Here is a 25,917-nt window from a genome sequence, read left to right on the forward strand (position 1 = left end):
GGGGGAAGTGGGGGCCTCGGTGTGGACCCCAATACGGGGGAACCACCGGTTTGTCCCAGGGAGAATAGATGGAGGGTTTTTGGGGTGGCACAGGGCAGGGATAAGAAGGTTGGGGGACATGTTTGTGGATGGGAAGTTCACCAGCCTGGGTGAGCTGGAGGAGAAGAAGTATGGGCTCCCCCGGGGAACACCTTTAGGTATCTACAGGTAAGGGCATTTGCCAGATGACAAGTGGTGGAATTCCCAGTCAGAGAGATCTAGGAGTACAGGTCCACAGGTCACTGAAAGGGGCAACACAGGTGGAGAAGGTAGTCAAGAAGGCATACGACATGCTTGCCTTCATTGGCTGAGGCATTGAGTATAAGAATTGGCAAGTCATGTTGCAGCTGTATAGAACCTTAGTTAGGCCACACTTGGAGTATAGTGTTCAATTCTGGTTGTCACACTACCAGAAGGATGTGGAGGCTTTAGAGAGGGTGCAGAAGAGATTTACCAGGATGTTGCCTGGTATGGAGGGCATTAGCTACGAGGAGCGGTTGAATAAACTCGGTTTGTTCTCACTGGAACGACAGAGGTTGAGGGGCGACCTGATAAGAGGTCTACAAAATTATGAGGGGCATAGACAGAGTGGATCGTCAGAGGCTTTCCCCCAGGGTAGAGGGATCAAAGGTTTAAGGTGCGAGGGGCAAGGTTTAGAGTAGATGTTCGAGGCAAGTTTTTTACACAGAGGGTAGTGGGTGCCTGGAACTTGCTACCGGAGGAGGTGGTGGAAGCAGGGACGATAGTGACATTTAAGGGGCATCTTGACAAATACATGAATAGGATGGGAATAGAGGGATACGGACCCAGGAAGTGTAGAAGATTGTAGTTTAGTCGGGCAGCATGGTAGGCAGGGGCTTGGAGGGCCGAAGGGCCTGTTCCTGTGCTGTACATTTCTTTGTTCTTTGTCCCGCTGCTGCCGCCACGCACGGTACAGGTCAGGGTGCTCTCGGGGGGGTTGGAGAGGGGAAGATCTCGGCAACTTACCAGGTGATGCAGGAGGAGGAGGTGGCCTCGGTGGTGGAGTTGAAAGGTAAGTGGGAGGAGGAGTTGGGGGAGGAGATCGAGCAGGGGATGTGGGCAGATGTCCTTGGGAGGGTGAACTCCTCCTCTTTGTGCGCGAGGCTCAGCCTCATACAGTTTAAGGTGCTGCACAGGACACACATGACCGGAACAAGGATGAGCCGGTCTTTTGGGGGTGAGGACAGGTGTGTTAGGTGCTCAGGGAGCCCAGCAAACCACACCCATATGTTCTGGGCATGCCCAGCGTGGGATGAGTTTTGGAAGGGCATAGCAAGGACGGTGTCGAGAGTGGTAGGATCCAGGGTCAAACCGGGCTGGGGGCTCGCAATATTTGGGGTTGCAGGGGAGCCGGGAGTGCAGGAGGTGAAAGAGGCCGGTATTCTGGCGTTTGCGTCCCTGGTAGCCCGGCGAAGGATTCTTCTTCAGTGGAAGGATGCGAGGCCCCCAAGCGTGGAATCCTGGATCAACGATATGGCGGGGTTTATTAAATTGGAGAAGGTGAAATTTGCCTTAAGGGGATCGGTACAAGGGTCTTTCAGGCGGTGGCAACCGTTCTTGGACTTCCTGGCTGAACAGTAGACAATGGTCAGCAGCAGCAGCAGCCCGGGGGGGGGGGGGGGGGGGGTCTATTTTACTTTAGTTTGTCTACACTGGGGGATCTGAGGGGGTGTATATATTTGCTATGTTTGCTATGTGTTAATTTGGGGTGTTAATCTATTATTTATGTATAGGGGAGGGGGCACTGGGTTGTTTTATTTTGTTTTGTATTTAATTCTATTGGGTTCCTTTTACATTTTGTTGTTGATATTTTGTGAAAACTTCAATAAAAATTATTTAAAAAAAAAAGAAACTGCAAATTTGACAACCTGAAGCATGGTCTCCCGGGGTCAGGGGCTCCATTGTTGTCCTTTGGCTGGTCTGAAATCACAGCCCCCCATTGCTGGTTTGACATTTTTGGGGTGTTCCCTGCAATTGATGTCAGTGAAATGACGTTATCAAAGGAATGAAACAGTATTGAGCCTGTCCATGGAGCAGGAAAACTGAGATTTTAAAAGAAAGAGTTTTTTTGTTGCAATTTATTTGTTAAAATGGAATATATTTTGCGTTAATCTTCTCTTCCTTTTATTGGACTCATTGCAGCCCAGTTCCTATAATTCACTTTCCTAGATTATTTATCATAATTATACGGCTCACAACAAGGAACAGACAACAGAATGTGATACTGACCCGGTGGGAAAGGTAGAAACCATCATTCGATCCCTTCAAGGTGAGTGCCTTCTGAAGAGCCTCCTCCCAGGGCATGCCCCTATCCACGCTTATCTGCAGAACAAATAAACAAACAACTTCTTACCAATACCTATGTTGTTTATTTTCTTCCCATAAATGTGCCCTCTGGTATCTTCTAACATAATGTATCCAATTTCAGTCATAGTTACAGAATACTTTCCAATCAATGTCAGTATGGTCTAACTCTCCAACAACTGGTCTTTAACAAGGCCACCTTCTGCAGAATGATGTGCTCCTATGCTATCGGCTGGTGAGAACTACACAAAGGCAGGAGGCTGAAAAATCTGTTTCCTGACGGTGCGACTATCGGTTTGAATTTTGTTCTCCTGACACTAAAGGCAGGTTATCGGCGAGTTGAGCTTCCTGACGAACAATGTCGGGAATCCCATTTGCATGCATCAGCATCTCATGTGTACCAATTAAAAGGCCACCTCGACGGAATAGGGTTCACCCCACCTCCCTCAATTACTTTCCACCAGCGATAAATTAGAATGTTCAGTTAAGTAGTGTGCACTCGGCGAGCTTCACCTCTTCCATGACTTTGAGGTTTTGCTTCCTCAGAGACCTTGCATAATTTCACTCATATTGAATGCTGGTAGCAAATGCTGCATCAAGGCAGGACACAGCAAGTAGGCTGTACAGGGAAAGGTTGGGGAGAGTGTCTGGGGTGTGGGGAGAGGGGGTGGCTTAGAGGGAAGGGTCAGTGGTGTTGACAGAGGGGTCTTGCCCTCTGGGGGTGAACTCAGGGCACTGGTGATATGAGGGTAGACACACAGAGGGGGGAGTGGAATGTGGCAGGGTGGTAGGTCCAGGGTGAGAGTTTGTTGGGTAAAGGTCTCATGGTGGGGATGATGGATGATGGGGGGGGGGGGGGGCTACACACTTGGCTTGGACACAAGGAGGGTTCAGGGTGGGCATTGGGATGGTAACGGGTGTCAGCTCTGAGGAAGTTGACAGCGAGAGCACAACGCGGCTGGAGAATCCCGGGCCAGACCCCCCGACAGGCTCCGCACCTCGTGTGATTCACTGGAGTCCCGCGAGACGTCGGAGTCGGAACTCTGCCCCAAATGGCCAGGACCGAATGATGTTCGCAGAAGTAGGCCGTAAACCTGCTTACGACCTACCTGCCCGGGATCCACTGGCCTCCCTCAATTCTCTGGCCTCCCCAGGGAGGCTGCAGCTGGGCGCCGATCAGTGCTGGTCCACACAAACATGGACCAGGTGGAACGGCACCCGGGGGGGTTGACCGGGCCACCGGAGACCCCTGGATTGTCAGGGTAAGTGCAGGGTGGCCTCCTGGAATGCGAGCACCTTGGCACCATCACCCTGGCACTGCCAAGCCAGCAGGAGCACTGGGTGTCAGGAGTGAGGGGGCAATTCCCATGAAATGAGGGTGGAGGGAAGGGTTTGAAAGGTGGGGAAGTGCAGGGCAGGTAAGTAGGGGCTCCAGGTGGTTGGGAGAATGATGGATGAAGTCCTAGAAGGAAGGGGGTGCTGTAAGGGGCTTGCAAGGGGGGTGGGGGCTGAAGAGGGGGTGGATCCCTAGTGACCCCATAGCGGGGTGGCTTCACTTGGGGGTGTGGGGGACGCACAAGCTCATTTAGAGATCAAGCACCCATTCAAAATGGCGGCCCGATCTCGGAGTTCAGCTCCCCGGTGCTAAAAACAAATTTGAAGCGTGGACTAAATCTCAGCCAGCAAATCCGGCAGGAAGTTCCAGACAAATTCTGGGCGAAGCAGTTTTTCCTGATGTCCCTTCTAATCCTTCTACCAATCACCGTAAATCTGTGCCTCCTTGTAATTGATCTTTCCACTCGGGCAGACAAGTCTTTCCTGTCTACTTTATCTAGTGGTGCAATTTGTTCTTCCGCCAGCAGTTTATTGCTAAAGCTGTAATCCTGAGAGCATTTCACGGATTGGCAGCTGATAACGTGATTCTGTGCGGCAATTTCCCTCTTCCCTCATCTCCTGCTTTTGCTGTCCCTCATGATCAACACTCTTTCCAATCTTCTTCCAGGCTCTCACACATCTCAATGTTTGGTAACTGGAAGAGGTACAGCAGGAGGGTGGAGGAGAGAGAGAGAGAGAGAGAGCGAGAGCGAAGGTACAAGAAGTTTGACTTTTTTTAAATCTAGAGATTTTTGAAGGCAGAGAAAAAGGTCAACAAAGCAAAGAGATTAAAAAGAAAATTCAAGAAGCAGGACGGAAGGGTGAAAAATCGACCTCTGATAGGACAGCAGAGAATGATCAGTCTTCCAGAAGTTGAAAGCTAGCTGGGCCCAGAATGCTGCTCTGAGTCACCCCATGTCACTGAAATAGTAAAAATTGGCTAAAAATGCATCATTTGTACAACTTTTTTAGTTACACCATATGGTAACTAGTTAACAGAGGGAGTCCTGCATCCTAATAATTTACCTTATAGAGAACTACTTGTCCATCCTGTGGGTGTCCTGGTGTAAGGAAAACCTGCTGACTTTCCTCATATATCTCCTCTACTCCTGGAGCTAGATCTAATGAGATTGAAGAGACACAATCAATAAAAGTAACCCATTGTGTTCAATGCACCAAAGAAGCCTATCAAGGCAATGGAAGATCAATTAAATCTACCGTACGCATTTGCATCGGAAAGTTGGAGGTTAAGTTCTGACTGTAACTGAATAGAAATTACAAAGATAACACTCAGGCTGAACAATTGGCTATCCGCTCAAAATCGGAGATGTGACTGCTCTGTGTGCTGGTCCCTGTCTGACTGAGATGCTGAAATTCAGCATCAGATCTCATGAATTAAATTGGAGAGCTGCAGGTGGCAGGTGCCAATGCAGCTCACAGTCTGTGCCTGGGCAATGTGAGCTACTGCCCCGCGGGCGGACAGGTGCTGGGAGAGCTGGAGAGTGGAACGGGGTGATACCAGGCTAGCAGCGGTTCACAATACCTTCATGGAGCAAACCTGTTCTGTCTACTCCGCCAAAGAAATGTAACTTTTAAAAGAAATAAAAACAGAAAATGCTGGAAAACTCAGGTCTGGCAACATCTGTGGAGGGAGAAACAGTTAGTGTTTCGGATCCGTATGACTATTCTTCAGTCGCACAGACTCAAAACGTTAGCTCTGCTTCTCTCTGCACACATGCTGCCAGACCTGAACTTTTCCAGGATTTTGTGTTTTTTTTCCAGATTTCTTACATCCGCAGTACTTTTAAAACGTTTGTTTGCCATTTTTTCAGAGAACTCCATTGGTCCTCTGGTTAGGTCACTCATGAGCTTGTAAAAACAAGTTGAACGTCAAGTTATAAATTCTGCCGATTTGTCCATTAGTTTTAATCATGGTTCTACAGCCCGCTTTAGGAGGCTGATGTGTTCAACCAGAGCGTCTAACACCTTGTTCACGTAGACACTCTGGACATCTAAAAGTCACCGGCTTCTAATTTGGTGGCTGGCACAATTCTAGGGAGATCGGATATGAGAGGTTGTGACTTAAAATTTGTCCCCTTGTTGTTCATCTTACAACCTAAAAGACAAGTCAAATGGTGTTGAATTTGTGCACCATACAATGGGTTTAGGGAAGACAGTGGGCAGGTGTCAGCCTTCCTTTCCCCCAGCCCTAAGAGGCCTGGAACAAGTAGTAGCTGCAGCCAACAATAGTCACCAAGTTCAGATCTAGCAGCTGTCTGTTGCAACTCAGGTATATCCACTCACTACAACCTCCATTTAAAAAATATTTGTTCATGGGATTTGGGTCGCTGGGCTGGGCCCGCATTTATTGCCCATCCCTAATTGCCCTTGAAGAGCGGTCATTTTAAGAGTTAACCACATTGCTGCGGGACTGGAATCACACGTAGGCCAGACCAGGTAAGGACGACAGATTTCCTTCTGTAAAGGACATGAGTGAACCAGATGGTTTTTACCACAATCAACAATGGTTTTATAATCATTCGGCTCTTAATTCCAGAATTTTTCAGATTCAATTTTCAACTTCTGCTGTGGTGGGATTCGAACACGGCTCACCAGATCATCTATCCAGGGTCTGTGGATTATTAGTCCAGTGACAATACCACCAGGCCACCACCTCCCATTAAAAGAGGTTGTGTCATGGCAGCAGAATCCCGCCCGAGGCCATTGTCCGTGTCTCGCCCGTGGGCGATCGTGTGGTGGGCCGAGCGGAAGAATCCAGCCCAATGGAATGCAAACTCCTTCAAGTACTACAAGTATTGAAAGAGTATTGAGCAAAATTGAATACGGAACATATTAATGACCGTTATCATTTTTTTGTCACCTGCAGTTAATTATTTTCGCTATTCATTTGCTATGGATTCTGTTTTATATTGCAAAAGCCCACTTTCCTATTTATTTCAAAAACAGCAACAGGGTGTGTGAGACATTTTTGCTTTAGTGGGTTCGATCACACATGATCACTTTCACTGAAAAGCTGTGATTCAAATAAACAGCAAATCCGGCATTTGCAACATTTGTGTGTGAAATACACCATCTGCATTTTTCTAATGAGTCCTGCTACTGTAGAGATACAGGGTATGAGAAAAAGCAGTGACCCTCTGCTGTTTATAAACAGCTTGATCATACCTAGAATTCCCATGTCATATTTTCCATCTTTTTTGTCCTTTTCAATCAGATAATCAAACGTGTCTGTAAAATACTGAAAAAGTGCATTTTGTTTATGAACCTCGAGTCCAAGAATCCGATTGAGGAATTTGGTGATGCTGCAGTCTGAAACAAAGGAAGAAACAAAAATCACATTCAACCACTTGTGTCTTAGATTATTTATTACCTTTTTAATTGACAAAACAACTGTGGAGCAAGCCTCTTTCATGAACAGGCCCCATGTTAGTGTTGCCGAGTCCCCCGGATTGTCCAGGAGTCTCCCGGAATTGGGGACTGAACTCCAGGACACTGCTACGAGCAAACTGGGAGAAAACAGGGGAGCAGAGAGGAATTGTGATGTGTAAGCATGAAGACCACTCCTCACCAATTTACCCCGTGAAATTAAAATTTCATGTAACCAAACAGCTTGAGCAGACTGCCACCTGGGTGAAGGGGCAGAGACGACTTACTGACTGGTAGATTTGTGAAGCTTTTATGCAAGGTGCTTAATGGTAAAGACCCGCTTTGACAAAGAGTCATCGGACTTGAAACGTTAGCTCTTTTCTCTCCCTACAGATGCTGCCAGACCTGCTGAGATTTTCCAGCATTTTCTCTTTCATTTCAGATTCCAGCATCCGCAGTAATTTGCTTTTATCCACCATAGCTGGTATTCACAAAAAGCACATCATTCTTCTTTGAAGCATATACTGCATTTCAATTTAAATTCCACCCTTTGGCACCTATATGTGTGTCAGGATAGCCAATCATTCTGAGTTACAGATGCTACTTGACATGCCGAATGCGACCAGAATTTGTTTGAGTTTATAAACATAGAACATACAGTGCAGAAGGAGGCCATTCGGTCCATCGAGTCTGCACCGACCCACTTAAGCCCTCACTTCCACCCTATCCCCGTAACCCAATGACCCCTCCTAACCTTTTTGGTCACTAAGGGCAATTTATTATGGCCAAGCCACCTAACCTGCACGTCTTTGGACTGTGGGAGGAAACCGGAGCTCCCGGAGGAAACCCACGCAGACACGGGGAGAACGTGCAAACTCCACACAGACAGTGACCCAGCGGGGAATCGAACCTGGGACCCTCGCGCTGTGAAGCCACAGTGCTATCCACTCGTGCTACCGTGCGGCCCTAAAGAATGAACCAGCTTTGAATTCTTGGGAGATGGTGAGGGATCAGAAAGGGCAGCTATCAGGGCTTAGAGTCAGGTAGTTTCCGAAAGCCAAGTCCACTCCTGCAACTTAGTCGAAACATTTTTTGACAGGTTTACAGGAAACAAAGACACCCGACCAATTTAAGATAAATGCAAAAATAGTTGTAAATTGTCATCAAGTGTCACATGATCAAACTTCCACCCATCATTCCAACCAGAGTTGACAATCTGAGCTCCTTTCGATTGGATTTGTTCAGTTTAGCCACAGTCTGTTATAAGCAATTGATTATCAAAGGACTCCGGATTACAAATCCTAAATTCAAATTGATAATTGGGTGGAAAAAACATTGAATTCTCACCTTTTTCCACATTGATACATCCATAACGATTTTCTTTGCAGAATACTCCAACAGCCATCAGTCCCAGTCTCATGTCTACAATGTAAATGTTTCTTGTTAGATTTCTTGACTGAATATTACATTGTACAGAACACAGGCTGCTATTGGCATTGAAAGATAATTTGTCTTCATATCATACTGTATAAAATTATTTTGGATGTTACTTCATCACTGTAGTTCAGTTAATTTACAAAGATTAATAAATTAATAGGAATGTTTCAAATAATGCACTTAAGAAGAACAAAACTAATCACTTACAAATAATATACTCTGTAATTCAGACTGGGAAGGACCTAATTACATACCGTCAATAAAAACACTGGGACCTCCAATGTAATCTTTTGGCGATTGTACTTTATTTTCAACCTGACCTAAGATGGTTTTAATGATTTTATCCAGTGCTCGGGTTCCATACTGTTAAAAAAGAGATATAATCAGTAAAAAAAAAAAAAATCAATTATCAATTTATCTCAAATGTTAGTAAATTGGCAAAGTATTTTAACACTGTAAATTCTCCGGTTTCCCGGCAGCGTGGGGTGGCTTCAATGGGAAATCTCATTGACAAGCGGCAGGAGTAGAAAACCCCGCCTCCAGCGAACGGCGTGCCCCCGAGGAACACAGGGCTCGGGGACCGGAGAATCTCGCCGCTGGTCTTCCCTCCTTACTTGTGCAAAGTGCTCACTCAGCCTTGGGTAAATACACCTCCCTATGGCCGGACTAAAACAGAGAACGCAGCTATGAACAGAACATTTTAAGCACAAACCAAGGTTTTATAGTTCAGACACACAGTCCTATAAATTTCACATCAACACTTCAAGATGTATAGTTTATTTTCAGATAATTGTTGCACCTCCAAGTTTAATGTCTTCTGATACCTCACATCACACAATCATTAATATGTGCAGTTAACAGTCAGTCCTTTGCCTCAATGTGCGCTAGTCGTTTGCATGGGTGAAATCAAGAAAGCTGCTGTAGGGCTAACAATCCACAGGCTAAGATAATGGTTACATTGATACTGTGCTTGCTGGTGCTCTCTAACAGCAACTTCATCAGTGTGTGAGATCGGTGCACAGGCAACTTTGTTTGAATGGTGTAGCTGCACTTAAAAGGCTCTTCTGAAACCATCGCTGGCTCCAACCACCCGTGGAAGCTAAAAACTCTGATTGCTGTCCCGCCTGGAGTTGGGAAGCATAATGCTGGAAGGGGTAATTTGTTGGTGAATCTTAAACTTGCCTGCAGTTTTCATGATGTGAAAGGCTGATCTTAGTCCCCTGCACTGCCTATAATTTGCCTTGAGGGGGGTGGTTGGAGATTATGCCCCTTACAAGGCAAATGGGAAATTCCATTGTTTTCTCGGGTTCTACAGGTGTGGCGAGGGGCTGATGGAACTGTTATGCGATTTATGCATCATTGTGTATACACAAAACAGAATTGTGGACAGCTACATGTGTGCCTGAAGCATGCTCTTCATTTTTAATGTGCGCACACTTGCATATGTGGCAACCCATGCACACAAAGAGGACAACAACATTGCTACTGCCTCCCTAACAGCCCTGTGGGTGAACCTACAGCAGATGGACTGAGGCAGTTCAAGGCAGTGGATTCCCAAAGGCCATTAGGGATGGCCTGCATGCGACACTCAGAACCCACAAAATAATTTTTTTAAATGCTGCATATTCATCTGCTTTTAGTTTTGATCTCCTCTTATTTTACATTTACAGATACCTGGGTTAAGAAAGTAAATTATAAATGTTAGATACTACCTTGTTATCAAAATTGTATTTGCTGAGGTCTCTGGATTCTGTCGCTCTTCGATCGCCATGGGTCAGAGCACCCTTTGGAAAGAACACAATTGTAAAATGGTAACTAATAAACTTACATTCCAAACAAATTTTAGGTTAAATTGCTTATTAAAATCAAAATCCTTTCACTGTCTGGTTGATGGAATTTACGGGCGTTACACATTGCGGTATTGGTAACGCAACAATTTGACTGAAGTTTCCAAATCACAAGATCAAAACAGCTATTGTGGTGTGAGTGTGTGTGTGTGTGTGTGTGTGTGTGTGTGTGTGTGTGGGGGGGGGGGGGGGGGGCAACTGAGCTAATTAGATCAAAGGAAACTCGGATTGATGTGTGCTCTGAGCTGAGTTGGTTGATCTCAGTCACGTCACTGCATCTGGCCAAAATGTGACCAGACTGGGGATTGTCTAAATATCAGCAAAGGTTCCACATGATCTCTGATGGAAAGCGAATATGTCAGGAAATCTGGTGAGATCAGGTGATGCTTGGTCAAGATGCTTCCCACAAATGAACAGACGGTTGAAAGCCTTGGTCACGTTCAGGGCGAGGAGCGGAAACTGTACTCAGCAAATCAACACGGTCAGCACACACATTTTTGAGTGCAGGAAAAAGAAAAAAAATGCACCTAATACAAAGTGATTCTCAGGAATCTTACATTTTATAAATGTTGTAAATTTCATAGTTAATAGTCAATTCAAGGAGGAGCATATGGATGTCAGACGTCATCAATCTAAACTAACGCACTTCCGGTTGTGGCTATGTGGAGCTAAGTCGCACGTTCGGCAGCTCCCGCTTGGAATGGGCTTTTGGGCTCTTTTCAGGGCCCCCAACAGCATATTTCTAACATTTCCCGGTGTGGGAAAAAGACTGCAACATTCCCCCGACAGTGTATGGCTTGGACCAGGAGCGGGGTGACTAAAAAAGTGGTGGTGAACCCAAAGAAGGTGCGAGGGAAGAAGAGCAAGGTGGCGGCGGGCGGGGACCAGGCAGCGTGGATGCAGGAGCAGCAGGAGGTTATCCAGCGCTGCTTCAGGGAGCTCAAAGCGGACCCGATGAAGGCTTCTATTGATAAGTTGCTGGAGACCCAGACGGCCCAGGGGGTGGCGATCCGCGAGGTCCGACAAAAGATCTCAGATAACGAGGATGAGATCTTGGGCCTAGCGGTAAAGGTGGAGGCGCACGAGGCGCTCCACAAGAAATGGCAAGAACGGTTCGAGGAGATGGAGAATCGGTCGAGGTGGAAGAATCTGCGGATCCTGGGCCTCCCGGAGGGGCTGGATAGGTCGGATGTGGGGGCCTATGTGGTCACCATGTTAAACTTGCTGATGGGAGCGGGATCCTTCCAGGGGCCCCTGGAGCTGGAAGGGGCCCACAGAGTGCTGGCGAGGAGGCCCAAGGCTAATGAGCCGCCGCGGGCGGTGTTGGTGCGGTTTCATCGGTTCGCTGATCGGGAGTGCGTGCTCAGGTGGGCCAAGAAAGAGAGGAGCAGCAGGTGGGAGACCGCGGAGGTTCAAATATATCAGGACTGGAGTGCGGAGGTGGCGAAGGTACAATCGGGCGAAGGCGGTGCTGCACAGGAAGGGGGTGAAGTTTGGCATGCTGCAGCCGGCGTGTCTGTGGGTCACATACAAGGACCGGCACCATTATTTTGAGTCCCCGGAGGAGGCGTGGGCCTTTGTTCAGGCCGAGACGCTGGACACAAACTGAGGGTCGGGATGGGTGGTCGGGGATTGCTGTTGATGTGTTACATTTTGAGGGGGGGTTCTTTGCTCTTGTTCAGTTTTGGTTCGGTGTGGGTGGTCAGGGTGGTTAGGGCACTGTTTTGGTTGGGTCTGTCGGGTGGGCTCTTGGAGGGGGGCAATTAAACGGAGTAGGGGTGGATGGCCGGTAGGGGGGATGGGGCCCTGCGGGGGAGGGGGAGGCCCGAGTCGGGGGTGAGGGCCTGGGCCTGTAAAAGGAGCTGCGTCAGAGGTGGTGGGGCCGGGCACGTGGAAAGGGCGGGCTTTTTCCCGCGGTGAAGGCTGGAGGGGCAGGGCCGGGGCGGGGAAGCGCGGGTTTTTTCCCGCGCTTGGGATGGAAGGGGGAGGTGGAGAGCCTGCTGGTGGGTAATGGAGGGGAGGGGAAGTCCCACAATGGGAAGAGTCGAAGGAGAGGCGGGGGCGGCCGGGGTCAGCAGGAGTCAGCTGACTTGCAGGAGTGCAATGGGGGGAGCAAAGCAGCTAGGAGGGGTCCAAGCTGGGGGTGGTGGTGGGGAACCGGGTCGCTGCTGGTATGGTCAAGGGGGACCTGGAGCGAGTAGAGGGGATTGGGACGGGGGTCTGCCGCCGTGGGGAACGGCAGCAGACCCCCGTCTGGCCGAGGAGGGGTTATGGCTAGTCGGCGGGGGGGGGGGGGGGGGGGGGTGGTGGCCCCCTGATCCGGCTGATAACCTGGAACGTAAGGGGACTGAACGGGCCGGCCAAGCGGGCCCGCGTGTTCGCGCACCTGAAAGGGCTGGAGGCGGATGTGGTCATGCTCCAGGAGACACACCTGAAGGTGGCAGACCAGGTAAGATTGAGGAAGGGGTGGGTAGGTCAGGTGTTTCATTCGGGGCTGGATGCTAAAAATTGGGGGTGGGGATCTTGGTGGGAAAGAAGGTGTCATTCGAGGCGTCGAGCATTGTGGCAGGTACGTAATGGTAAGTGGGAAGCTGCAAGGGAGAGGGTGGTGCTGGTCAACGTGTATGTTCCGAACTGGGACGATGCGGGTTTTATGCGGCGTATGTTAGGTCAGATCCCAGACTTGGAAGTGGGGGGCCTGATAATGGGGGGAGACTTTAACACGGTGTTGGATCTGGCACTGGATCGCTCCAGGTCTAGGACGGGTAGGAAGCCGGCGGCGGCTGAAGTGCTGAGGGATTTATGGACCAGATGGGAGGGGTGGACCCTTGGAGATTTGCAAGGCCGGGGGCGAGGGAATTTTCATTCTTCTCGCATGTTCATAAGGCCTAATCCCGGATCGACTTTTTTGTTATGAGCAGGGCGTCGATTGCGAAAGTAGAGGATACCGAGTACTCGGTGATAGCCACTTCGGATCACGCCCCACATTGGACAGACCTAGAGCTGGGGGAGGAGAGGGACCAGCGTCCGTTGTGGCGCTTGGAGGTGGGGCTGTTGGCGAACGTGGAGGTGAGCGAGCGGGTCCGAAGGTGCATAGAGGGATACCTGGAGGCCAATGATAACGAGGAGGTCCGAGTGGGGATGGTCTGGGAGGCGCTGAAGGCGGTGGTTAGGGGAGAACTGATCTCCATTAGGGCCCACAAGGAGAGGAGAGAGCAGAGGGAGAGGGAGAGGCTGGTGGGGGAGATGGTGAGGGTAGACAGGAGGTATGCGGAGGTGCCGGAGGAGGGACTGTTGAGGGAGAGGCGTAGCCTCCAGGCCGAATTCGACCTGGTGACCACCAGGAAGGCGGAGGTGCAGTGGAGGAAGGCCCAGGGGGCGGTCTACGAGTATGGGGAAAAGGCAAGTCGGATGCTAGCGCATCAGCTTCGGAAGCGGGATGCAGCTAGGGAGATTGGGGGAATTAAGGATGGGGGGGGGGGGGGGGGGGGGGAGTGTGGTGCGGAGTGGGGTTGGCATCAATGGGGATTTCAGGGACTTTTATGAGGAACTGTTATCGGTCCGAGCCCCCACTGGAGGAGGGAGGGATGGGCTGCTTTCTGGACCAACTGAAGTTCCCGAAGGTGGAGGAGGGACTGGTGGTGGGATTAGGGGCACGATTGGGTTGGAGGAGCAGGCCAAAGGGATAGGGAGCATGCAGGCGGGGAAGGCACCGGGGCCGGACGGTTTCCCGGTCGAATTTCACAAAAAATATGTGGACCTGTTGGGCTCGTTGCTGGTTAGGACCTTCAATGAGGCAAGGGAGGGGGGGGGAGTTGCCCCCGACGATGTCCTGGGCACTGATCTCCTTGATCCTGAAGCGGGACAAGGATCCCCTGCAGTGTGGGTCTTACAGGCCGATTTTATTGTTAATCGTAGATGCCAAGGTGCTGGCGAAGGTCTTAGCCACGAGAATTGAGGATTGTATGCCGCAGGTCATCCACGAAGACCAGACGGGGTTCGTGAAGGGGAGGCAGTTGAACGCGAATGTGCGGAGGCTCCTGAACGTTATTATGATGCCGGCGAGGGAGGGGGAGGCGGAGATAGTGGCGGCGATGGACGCTGAGAAGGCCTTCGATAGGGTAGAGTGGGGGTACTTGTGGGAGGTGAAGAGGTTTGGTTTTGGGGAGGGGTTCATCAGGTGGGTTAGTCTGTTGTACGAGGTCCCGATGGAGAGTGTGGCCACGAACAAGAGGAGGTCTGAGTACTTTCGGTTGCATCGAGGGACGAGGCAGGGGTGTCCCTTGTCCCCCCTGCTCTTCGCACTGGCGATTGAACCCCTGGCTATGGCACTGAGGGAGTCGAGGAACTGGAAGGGGTTGGTGTGTGGTGGGGAGGAGCATAGGGTATCGCTCTATGCAGACGACTTGCTGCTATATGTGGCGGACCCTGTGGGGGGAATGCCGGAGGTAATGAGGATCCTCAGGGAGTTCGGGGATTTCTCAGGGTACAAGCTCAACATGGGGAAGAGCGAGCTGTTCGTGGTTCACCCAGGGGACCAGGAGAGGGAGATTGGCGAGCTCCCACTAAAAAGGGCAGAGAAGAGCTTCAGGTATTTGGGGGTCCAGGTGGCCAGGAGCTGGGGGCCCCTGCATAGGCTTAATTTCACGAGGCTGGTGGAGCAAATGGAGGAGGAGTTTAAGAGGTGGGACGCGTTGCCGCAGTCTCTGGCGGGTAGGGTGCAGTCAGTCAAGATGACGGTGCTCCCAAGATTTTTGTTCCTGTTCCAGTGCCTCCCCATTCTTATCCCGAAGGCCTTCTTTAGGCGGGTCAACAGGAGCATAAAGGGGTTTGTGTGGGCGCGAGGGACTCCGAGGGTGAGAAGGGTGTTCCTGGAGCGGAGTAGGGATGGGGCGGGGCTGGTGCTGCCCAACCTCTGTGGGTACTACTGGGCCGCCAATGCGGCGATGGTGGGTGATGGAGGGGGAGGGGGCGGCATGGAAGAGGCTGGAGACGGCATCTTGTGAGGGTACGAGTCTGGAGGCGCTGGCAACGGCGCCGCTGCCGCTCCCTCCAATGAGGTATACCACGAGCCCAGTGGTGGCGGCTGCCCTCAAAATTTGGGGGCAATGGAGGTGGCACAGGGGGAAGTGGGGGCCTCGGTGTGAACCCCGATACGGGGGAACTACCAGTTTGTCCCAGGGAGAATAGATGGAGGGCTTTCGGGGTGGCACAGGGTAGGGATAAGAAGGTTGGGGGACCTGTTTGTGGATGGGAAGTTCGCGAGCCTGGGTGAGCTGGAGGAGAAGTACGGGCTCCCCACCGGGGAACGCCTTTAGGTATCTACAGGTAACGACGTTTGCCAGGCGGCAAGTGGTGGAATTCCCGCTGCTGCCGCCACGCACGGTACAGGATAGGGTGCTCTCGGGGGCGAGGGTTGGAGAGGGGTAGATCTCGGCAACATACCAGGTGATGCAGGAGAAGGAGGAGGCCTCGATGGAGGTGCTGAAAGGTAAGTGGGAGGAGGAGTTGGGGGAGGAGATCGAGGAGGGGACGTGAGCAGATGCCCCAGGGAGGGTGAACTCTTCCTCTTTGTGCGCGAGGCTCTGCCTCATACAGTTTAAGGTGCTGCACAGGGCACACATGACCGGGACAAGGATGAGCCGGTTTTTTGGGGGTGAGGGCAGGTGTGCTAGGTGCTCTGGGAGCCCAGCAAACCACACCCATATGTTCTGGGTATGCTCAGTGCTGGAGGAATTTTGGAAGGGCGTAGCGAGGACGGTGTCAAGGGTGGTAGGATCCAGGGTCAAACCGGGCTGGGGGCTCGCAATATTTGGGGTTGCAGGGGAGCCGGGAGTGCAGGAGGCGAAAGAGGCCGGTTTTCTGGCCTTTGCGTCCTTGGCAGCCCGGCGAAGGATTCTTCTTCAGTGGAAAGATGCGAGGCCCCCAAGCGTGGAATCCTGGATCAACGATATGGCAGGGTTCATTAAATTGGAGAGGGTGAAATTTGTCTTAATGGGATCGGTGCAAGGGTTCTTCAGGCGGTGGCAACCGTTCTTGGACTTCCTGGCAGAGCGGTAGACAATGGTCAGCAGCAGCAGCAACCCGGGGGTTTTTGTTTGTCTACACTGGGGGATCTGAGGGGGTGTATATATTTGCTATGCTTGCTATGTGTTAATTTGGGGTGTTAATCTATTATTTATGTATAGGGGGAGGGGGCACTGGGTTGTTTTGTTTTGTATTTAATTCTATTGGCTTCCTTTTACATTTTGTTGTTGATATTTTGTGAAAACTTTAATAAAAATTATTTTTTAAAAAAAATCTAAACTAATGTAGTTTAAAAACTATAGGAATACAATAAAATAATTATCGAGAAACCACACACCAGTGGCAAACTCATCGGGCGAGATTCTCCGCCGGGGGACTCTCCATTTAGCCGGCGGCCCGGGGATTTCCCGACGGCGTGGGGCTGCCCCACACTGGGAAACCCCATTGACCGGCTGGCGTAACGGAGAATCCCACCGGCGGGTCGGGGCCGCAATGTGCTGCGGCGGGGCGGAGAATCCAGCCCATCATGTTTATTAATCACCAAACTCTGCAATAATATCAGTGATCCTTTCTCTACTGATTTTATTTCTGGTTGGAATATTCTGTGGTCACTTTTTGTGATGTGCGGACTGCCATTGAATCATTTTTGTAATTACAGTGTAATAAAGTGCTAATGCAGATTCCCAGTCACTTGTCTAACATGGTGGTTGAAGTGCCTGCGTAAACACAGTTAAAGCTTTGACACATTACACCGACTAAAAATAGATAAGCTTACCAGACTTTCCAAACGCTTAGCAACAATGGAGGCAAATCGTCTTTCGCCTGCGAGTTCAGAGATGAGGAATATATATTCTGGAGCTGACACCTGGTTTGACCGGTGAGTACGACCTAAAAAGAGAACAATAATGAAGACACCAAAAAAATGCAACATAAATCACATTCTAACTGTTCACAAAACTGCCTAAAAGGTGATGATATGGTAGAAAGTAACTTCTACTTACACTAACTAGATGATGATGACAGGTTATAGATTTTCTATGAGCAATGTCAGCAGCCAACATGACAAAGGTTGAAAAAACTGTACAGAGATCACAGAATTATTATAGTAGAGGGACATACCATTCAGCCCCTCGTGTCTGCATCAGCTCTCAGAATGAGCAATTCACCTAGTGCCATACCTCTGTCTTCTGCCCGTAACTTTGCACATTCTCCCTTTTTAGATAACGGTCTAGTTCCTTTCTGAAAGCTTCAATTGAACCTTCCTCCACCTCACTCTTAGTCACGGAGTGAAAAATCCTCATGCCATTGTGGCCTCTTTTGCCAATTACTTTAAATCTATGCGCTCTTGTTCCTGGTCCCTTTACAATAGAGAACAGTTTCTTGTGATCTCCTCTGTCCAGACCCCTCATGATTCTGAATACCTCTAAAACGGGCTTAACACTCGATATGCGGTAGGCCGAGGAACTTCCCTCAGAGGAAAGAAAAATCAAAGCACAGTTCACTTTTACCTCAGTGTATTCTGGCTGGCCAAACATGCAGCATATTCCCAGGATTTGAGCTCATGAGCAACGAAGAACTGGGGAATAATACACGCCATAAGGACCATGTCATGTATAGACGTGGAGCGGTTAGGAAGAGCAATCTAAACGGGTGTACTGGGAAATGGATTCACGGTCAGTTTCCTACACAGTGATGTTCATAGTACTCTGAGCTGTGTTACCAGGAGAACAATTACCAGACGCGAAGGTGTGGGCAGTTTGCCAAGTGGGAATGGTATGTGTAAACCCAAAGAAATACGTTATAATGTTGGTTTTAATTATGCACTAAAATCCAAGTTAAATTGTAACAGCTGATCATAGCTCTGCCACAGAATCTACACGTTGGAATTCATTCCAAATCAAAAAGCAGAGGCTTTTTATTGTGGACATGAGAAAGTAAGGACTAATATTCTCTTTGATCTACCAAAATGGATTAAAAACTTGCTTACGTCTTTGTCTAATTAAGAGCCAAGAATGGAAAATAAAACAAACGCTGATGACAGTTTTGGGCTACAACTGGTAAATGATTGCCCCTGGGCCCAGAGGTAACCCTGAGTACACTACTGCCTTTTCACCTTCTACAACAACTTAGAGCAATTTATATGGTCAATTAATATCTACACATTATCATCTCTTCTCAGATGTAAAATGGCACTGTTTTTAACAATATACGCACAACAGTAACTCTCAATAGTGTGTTTACTATTGTTAATGATTTTGCTGGGACTTACCAAATTGTTGAATAGCACGGTCTGCGCTCCAAGGCAGTTCCAGCGTCATGTGCACTCTTCTTCGCTGATTACTTATTCTTTTATCAGCCTGCAGTGAGATTCCTGAACTGGCTGCTTCAGAGATAATGGCTACAAACTTCACAATGAAAAAAAAGAGTTTATTATAACTCTAGATGATGTATCAACTAGTACAGGTGCTTATTTCAATGGAGCAGGTACAATCTCCATAATGAGAACAGCATCTTGGGGTCTCAACACAAGCATCACTGGCTGGTGGTATATAGGTTCATTCTCGAGGTCCGTTACATGATGAGTTAGAGTACAAGGTGCAAAGCAGAGGCCAGTTGTTTCCCCACAGTGAGGTGGGATAGCAGTCGGGCGAAGTACCCTGACCGGTCTCGAGTATCACCAAGAAGCCATTTTACTGTGTTATAGGACTGCCAAACAGTGAAGGTTGCTGCGTGGCAAAGGATGAACAGATGGATTAGATAAAATCCACCATCTTAGTGCACAAAACACACTGCTTAACAGAAGTAATAAACATAATACCCATGATGAGGAGGAAACAAGGTGATCCAGTTAGGTAATGTGTCAAAATATTGCTTTATCTTTTCACCGTCTTCAATCCTTGATATACCAGCATGGCCTAGTGATATTACACAGCAATTTACACAACTGTGCTCACTCAACTTTGCAGAGGAAAAGATGGTCTTCATGCAGCATTGAGCTTAGGAGAGGTACTGCTTCAACACGTTGCCCATCATTTATTTCAAAGAAAAATAAGACCTAATACACATAATGATACACCATGAGAAACAAACCCACCTTGTCCCCAGTCATGAACCGTTCCTTTTCCTTTAAATTCACGTGGTCAATGGACAGATTTTGTTCGGCTCTGGATTCGTAACAAACTGCACCATCTGGTTTGCGAACAACACGCCCCTTTCTTCCAGTCATCTATTAAAATGAATAATTTAAGTACAAAAAATTATAAATACCAACAAGTTTATTTTTTAAAAACTGCATTTTGAGCTCCTCAGGAAGAGGTACATCCGTCACAGCCAAAATGTTTCCCCAACTTTCCACCTAGCATTAGCATCAAGCTCTGACAGATACAAAGTAAAATGTCTGCTATCCTGCACCAACAAAGTGCTTAACCCTTATTCATGAACAATGCTCTCTGCCGCGCCTATGAGAGATTTCAATTTTTCATACTATTCATTCTTAACGCTCAACACTTCTTCAAGTGAGACCGGTAACCTGCCCTAAATTACTGTATAGATAGTCTGACATTTGGGCTCATTCAACCTTGGAACTGCGTGCAGACGGTCAAGAATCATTTCACTTCAGAATCCACAAGAGTTCTTCATTCCATTAACTCAGGAGGATAAGTGAAAATCCAAGTTCCAATAAAAGTGTGCGGTGCTAATCCCCGACCACAAATGTGGAATCTTACGTAAAATCCTTATCCAGAATAGCACAAGTGCTGAACCCTTTTATTAAAACAAACAAATTCATAGTCTGATTGGTACCTTACCCTAAGAAAAGCCTGTGTTGATTTTATTTTAAATGTTGTGCTGTTATATATTTGTGATGTTATAATCATCTATTCTCTTTCTATCTCCATAAATTTATATGCAATAAAAATACCATATTGTTCCATTTTTATGAATGCACGATTATGTGAGTAATGTTCCAAGTTCCTTTTTGCTTGGTGGGTGCTGACTGTGTGGCATTATCTGTCAAATAACTATTAGGGCCAATCAGATCCTAGAAGGCAATCCGAATTTGTAAGGAAACCCAATCAGAGGTGTTTGCTATTGAGCTCGCCGGCTTGATTGTTTATGACGTTGAGTTTGTGAACAGCACCAACACCGATATAGTAAGTGCAAATTGCAGTCAGACTTCACTGAATTTCTTTCCTTTAATTCATTGAGCCATGAGAAGCTGTAGCAGATCACTTTATGGTTTAGACACTTGCAGTAACATTCAAGATTACTTTTGTAAATGTTTCACCCACATGGGTATTAACAATTCAATACCAGAGCGAATAGGTTTCTAAAATAGTAAGTCCCATCATGGAAGCCCCTAGATTGCCTGACTTCCAACAGAAATCCCAAATATGAGCACAAGAAGTTCTGACATTTTATTACAAGTCAGCTTTTATGGGTGCTTACAATGGCAGCATTGTAAAAACACAGATGCCTTCATTAACCTTAGCTAAGATGCCCCCGCGTCTCAGCCAGTTAAGACTGTGGGTAGCACAACCATACAGTTGGGGCAGGAGGCCTCAGTATCATAAGAACGAGGAGCAGGAGTTGGCAATTCAATCCCTCGAGCCTGCTCCGCCATTCATCAGAACATAAGAACTAGGAGCAGGAGTCGGCCATCTGGCCCCTCGAGCCTGCTCCACCATTCAATGAGATCATGGCTGATCTTTTGTGGACTCAGCCCCACTTTCCGGCCCGAACACCATAACCCTTAATCCCTTTATTCTTCAAAAAACTATCTATCTTTATCTTAAAAACATTTAATGAAGGAGCCTCTACTGCTTCAATGGGCAAGGAATTCCATAGATTCACAACCCTTTGGGTGAAGAAGTTCCTCCTAAACTCAGTCCTAAATCTACTTCCCCTTATTTTGAGGCTATGCCCCCTAGTTCTGCTTTCACCCTCCAGTGGAGACAACCTGCCCGCATCTATCCTGTCTATTCCCTTCATAATTTCATATGTTTCTACAAGATCCCCCCTCATCCTTCTAAATTCCAACGAGTACAGTCCCAGTCTACTCAACCTCTCCTCGTAATCCAACCCCTTCAGCTCTGGGATTAATCTAGTGAATCTCCTCTGCACACCCTCCAGTGCCAGTACGTCCTTTCTCAAGTAAGGAGACCAAAACTGAACACAATACTCCAGGTGTGGCCTCACTAACACCTTATACAATTGCAGCATAACCTCCCTAGTCTTAAACTCCATCCCTCTATCAATGAAGGACAAAATTCCATTCTTAATCACCTGTTGCACCTGTAAACCAACGTTTTGCGACTCATGCACTAGCACACCCGGGTCTCTCTGCACAGCAGCATGTTTTAATTTTTTATCATTTAAATAATAATCCCTTTTGCTGTTATTCCTACCAAAATGGATAACCTCACATTTGTCAACATTGTATTCCACCTGCCAGACCCTAGCCCATTCACTTAGCCTATCCAAATCCCTCTGCAGACCTCCAGTATCCTCTGCACTTTTTGCTTTACCACTCATCTTAGTGTCGTCTGCAAACTTGGACACATTGCCCTTGGTCCCCAACTCCAAATCATCTATGTAAATTGTGAACAATTGTGGGTCCAACACTGATCCCTGAGGGACACCACTAGCTACTGATTGCCAACCAGAGAAACACCCATTAATCCCCACTCTTTGTTTTCTATTAATTAACCAATCCTCTATCCATGCTACTACTTTCCCCTTAATGCCATGCATCTTTATCTTATGCAGCAACCTTTTGTGTGGCACCTTGTCAAAGGCTTTCTGGAAATCCAGATATACCACATCCATTGGCTCCCCGTTATCTACCGCACTGGTAATGTCCTCAAAAAATTCCACTAAATTAGTTAGGCACGACCTGCCCTTTATGAACCCATGCTGCGTCTACCCAATGGGACAATTTCCATCCAGATGCCTCGCTATTTCTTCCTTGATGATAGATTCCAGCATCTTCCCTACTACCAAAGTTAAGCTAATCAATACCATTGTGGCTGATCTCCATATCCACATCCTTGGCTTACGACTGGCAAAATCAGCCAGGGGTCCCATGCCTGACTGCTAGTTAGTGAATCCTGCTGTACGTGTGTCAGTGCCAGGTGAGGGCAGGATTGATGGTTAAATAACTGACTCTCTGATCTCACACAGGAAGCAGAAGAGAAAACCAATCTCCCTCCAATTTTTCTCGCCTCTCCTGAAAACATTTTAAGGTTCAATGCCACAGGAGTCAGTGCCCATTTTATGGAAACCTAGATAATGAATTACTGACAAGACTATTTTACCAGGAAGCACATTACAACCAAACCTACATACAATACGTCCTCACTTAGAGTGTGGTGTTCCTGACTTTAAGTGAATCATACGTCCCCCTTTGAATCAAGGGCAGCAAGGTAGCAGAGTGGGTAGCACAGTTGCTTCACAGCTCCAGGATCCCAGGTTCGATTCCCGGCTTGGGTCACTGTCTGTGTGGAGTCTGCACGTTCTCCCCGTGTCTGCGTGGGTTTCCTCCGGGTGCTCCGGTTTCCTCCCACAGTCCAAAGATGTGCAGGTTAGATGGATTGGCCACGCTAAATTGCCCTTAGTATCCACAAAGGTTGGGTGGGGCTACGGGGATAGAGTGGCCTTAAGTGGGGTGCTCTTTCCAAGGGCCGGTGCAGACCCGATGGGCTGAACAGCCTCCTTCTGTACTGTTAAATTCTATGAATGTTAAAGCCATCCGGTATTTCTTGCCCAGAAAGAAACAATGTACAAGTTGAAATACTGCAGCATATATCTCCATCACTGTGCAGTCCTAGCTAAAATAACTTGCAAAATAAAATACATCATATAAAGAAATATAATATACAATCTAACGTAAATTGTGAAAAAATAATTACACAGCTCCAGCACAGTACTTTTATATTGACCAGGCTCCACCTAGTGGCAGACGTCGGTCAGTCCCAGGGCTACCTGCACTGATCAATTTCTACCACTGGATGGAACCGAGGACTTCAGTGCAGTTCAAAATGGAGGTTAGGAGCCAGATGGAATAGTTCCCGAGGACTAAGATAAGAATCTCCATTGAAGTCGGCAAAGCCGGGAATCAGCAAGGATGGCAGAGGAAGGAAGAGCGATTGAGGGCGAGGGTAGAAGGTCTGCGGCAAAGGTCATGTGAGCAGGCAGGCCACAGAAGAGGATGTCTGCAGCAACTGACATTAAAGTGAAACTGGCAGCATTAAACAGATATTTTCAATTCTATTTCTTTCTCAGAGTTACAAAGTCGATGCGTAGAGTGGACGGGGCAAGCCCTTAATCCAGCTCCTTGCTCCAAAAACCAATTCCAATTTAATCCAATTCATGGTCCCCACAAAAGGGGCATACTGGCTCCAAGCTGAGAAGATCAGGCACCTGATTGTGGGCTTGATCTGATGCTTGATCTTAGTCAGAAGACGATTCAAATGTTGACACTACTTATTAACAACTTTAAACTGAAGCAACAGTAAGTGAGTCGATGTTAAGTGGGGACTTACTGTACATGCACTTTGGGCAGTGATAAACTTGGAATTAATTCTCCCTCCCTAGCCCAAAGCCAACCTCACTGCTGTACCACAACTCACTGGACTGTGTGCTTCCATACCGTCCCATGTCATGCATTTGCTCATGAGAGCTATTAAAGCAATTTGAGTCATGTAAATTCTTCGAAAATTACCTCTGCCACATGCTCAGGACCCCCAAATAAGTCAATCAGTTCATCCAGTGTATTCAGAGGTAGTTCTTTTCCTAGTAGTTCAACTTCTGCCAGCAGGTCCCCTTTCATTTTCTCTACAAAATCTAGTGTTGCTGCAGGTGGAAATAATTCAAGTCAATCAGAATTAATCAAGATCATTAAATGCTTTTGTTCAAAGATACATGACTCACGTGTTTGAAACTCATTTGCATTATTCAGCTCAAAAGACAGCTTTCAGAAAACTGCCTTATATTTAATGGGACTTAAAAGAATAATTATAATTGAGACAATAACCAGGATTTTCTTTCTCCTAAAAATGATCAATTTATGAGAAAATGGGGCGAATGTGCCTGTCTTCCAGATGAAAACAGGGGAAGGACCAATTTTTCAAGGCTTTGTCTTGGGTTCCAAGGACCTGGAAGATCACAAACTCCGATGAGATTGTACAATTTTTCAGGTGTCCCTCGTGCCGCCCCTGGTGCATTCTGCATACGTCCTAAAAATACAGTAGGTCAAGTCTGGAAGTTTGTCTGTCTCAATAAGAGGAACATTGGTCCTGTTCCATTTGGGATTGCTTGATCTGTGTACATCAATAAAGAGGCCACAAGAGGACTCCAGATATGCGTTCTCAAAGACTGATTTTGGGGAGCCGGAACAGCAAGAATATTGCCCCCTGCTCCTTTGCACCATTGTGGGTGTCTGCCGGCATGCACTCGATACCAATCCTGCACCACTCTACCTTCCCAGTTGGAGGGTATCAAAAAGACACGCAACTGGCTCACCCTGATTATTACGATGCAGCCTGAGGACAGATTGCGACTGGCCCTTGGACCAGCCTCATTCCCTGCATGCAGTGCAAGTGCAGTTTAGTCGAAGCCAGGGAACAACACACAACCTCAGAGATTCTAACCTGTATTGCAATTGGAAACCGTCAAATTCCGTGAGAATCTTCCTAATGAAGTTTCAATCCAATATTTAATGTTCAGACTGAGAAGAAACCTGCCGTTTGAGCCAGCTGCTATTGTTTGTGATCAGCTCATGCATGTGAAATAGTAGCATTAAATCAACAAAGGTTTGCACTTTAATAATTAACACTGAACAACTAAATTTTATCTTCCTTACAATTAGTCTGTCATATCTTGAATTTTCCATTAAAAGAAATTATTTTAGGAGCAATAAAAATCCAATTTTACTGTGAGAAGTCCAGCCACAGTTTGACAAATGGACAGTATCAAGTGTCTCTGCCTTTTCTCGCAGGTTTGGCAGAGCGAAGCGAGGAGTGTGGCCAGTCTGATGAAACAACTATGGCCTAGTGTTTCAAGCCAGGCCTTGCATACTGGTCGACTAAATGGTGGAAATGAGGCCTGTCAGGACTATTAAAGTCTGACATGTGGCCCCTTGGGGACAGGCAGCGGTCAAGATGCACTCCTGGAATATTTACATTGGGTAATCTCCCCATGGCCCCTGCAAGCTTTGGTGGTGCTTAGTGCTGGAAATTATCGGTGGATGCATCTGAGCGATGAAAATCTGTAACTATTGATCTTTGATGCCACTTTCTTCAGTGCTCTTTGATGTCACTGATCATTCCGGAAGAGGGATCAGTTTTGTTAAAGAAAGGATATTCGTTTTGATCAAAATTGTGTCAAGTTAACCTTTACGCGGTTAGATGAAAGGTTATTACTTCTCTAAAGTCACTGGATTCAGGCTACTTTATGAATCATATTTATTTAAGCTACTTTTCTC

General features: G+C 47.6%; 1 protein-coding gene across 2 annotated transcripts in view; it reads right to left on the reverse strand.

Annotated features, from left to right (window-relative positions):
• sbno2b (strawberry notch homolog 2b) overlaps positions 1–25,917 on the reverse strand; it is a 313,687-nt gene that overhangs the window by 30,252 nt on the left and 257,518 nt on the right. For both annotated transcript variants that reach the window (XM_072482059.1, XM_072482060.1), the window contains 10 exons: positions 24,157–24,287; positions 19,531–19,662; positions 18,706–18,841; positions 17,212–17,324; positions 10,275–10,346; positions 8,817–8,925; positions 8,473–8,547; positions 6,925–7,068; positions 4,765–4,859; positions 2,290–2,382 (listed from right to left, as the gene is read on the reverse strand). In XM_072482059.1, the coding sequence (XP_072338160.1) occupies positions 2,290–2,382; positions 4,765–4,859; positions 6,925–7,068; positions 8,473–8,547; positions 8,817–8,925; positions 10,275–10,346; positions 17,212–17,324; positions 18,706–18,841; positions 19,531–19,662; positions 24,157–24,287 (1,100 nt within the window). The remainder of the gene's footprint in view (positions 1–2,289; positions 2,383–4,764; positions 4,860–6,924; positions 7,069–8,472; positions 8,548–8,816; positions 8,926–10,274; positions 10,347–17,211; positions 17,325–18,705; positions 18,842–19,530; positions 19,663–24,156; positions 24,288–25,917) is intronic.

The sequence above is a fragment of the Scyliorhinus torazame genome, chromosome 18 (assembly GCF_047496885.1).
Source record: "Scyliorhinus torazame isolate Kashiwa2021f chromosome 18, sScyTor2.1, whole genome shotgun sequence".
Lineage (NCBI taxonomy): Eukaryota > Metazoa > Chordata > Chondrichthyes > Carcharhiniformes > Scyliorhinidae > Scyliorhinus > Scyliorhinus torazame.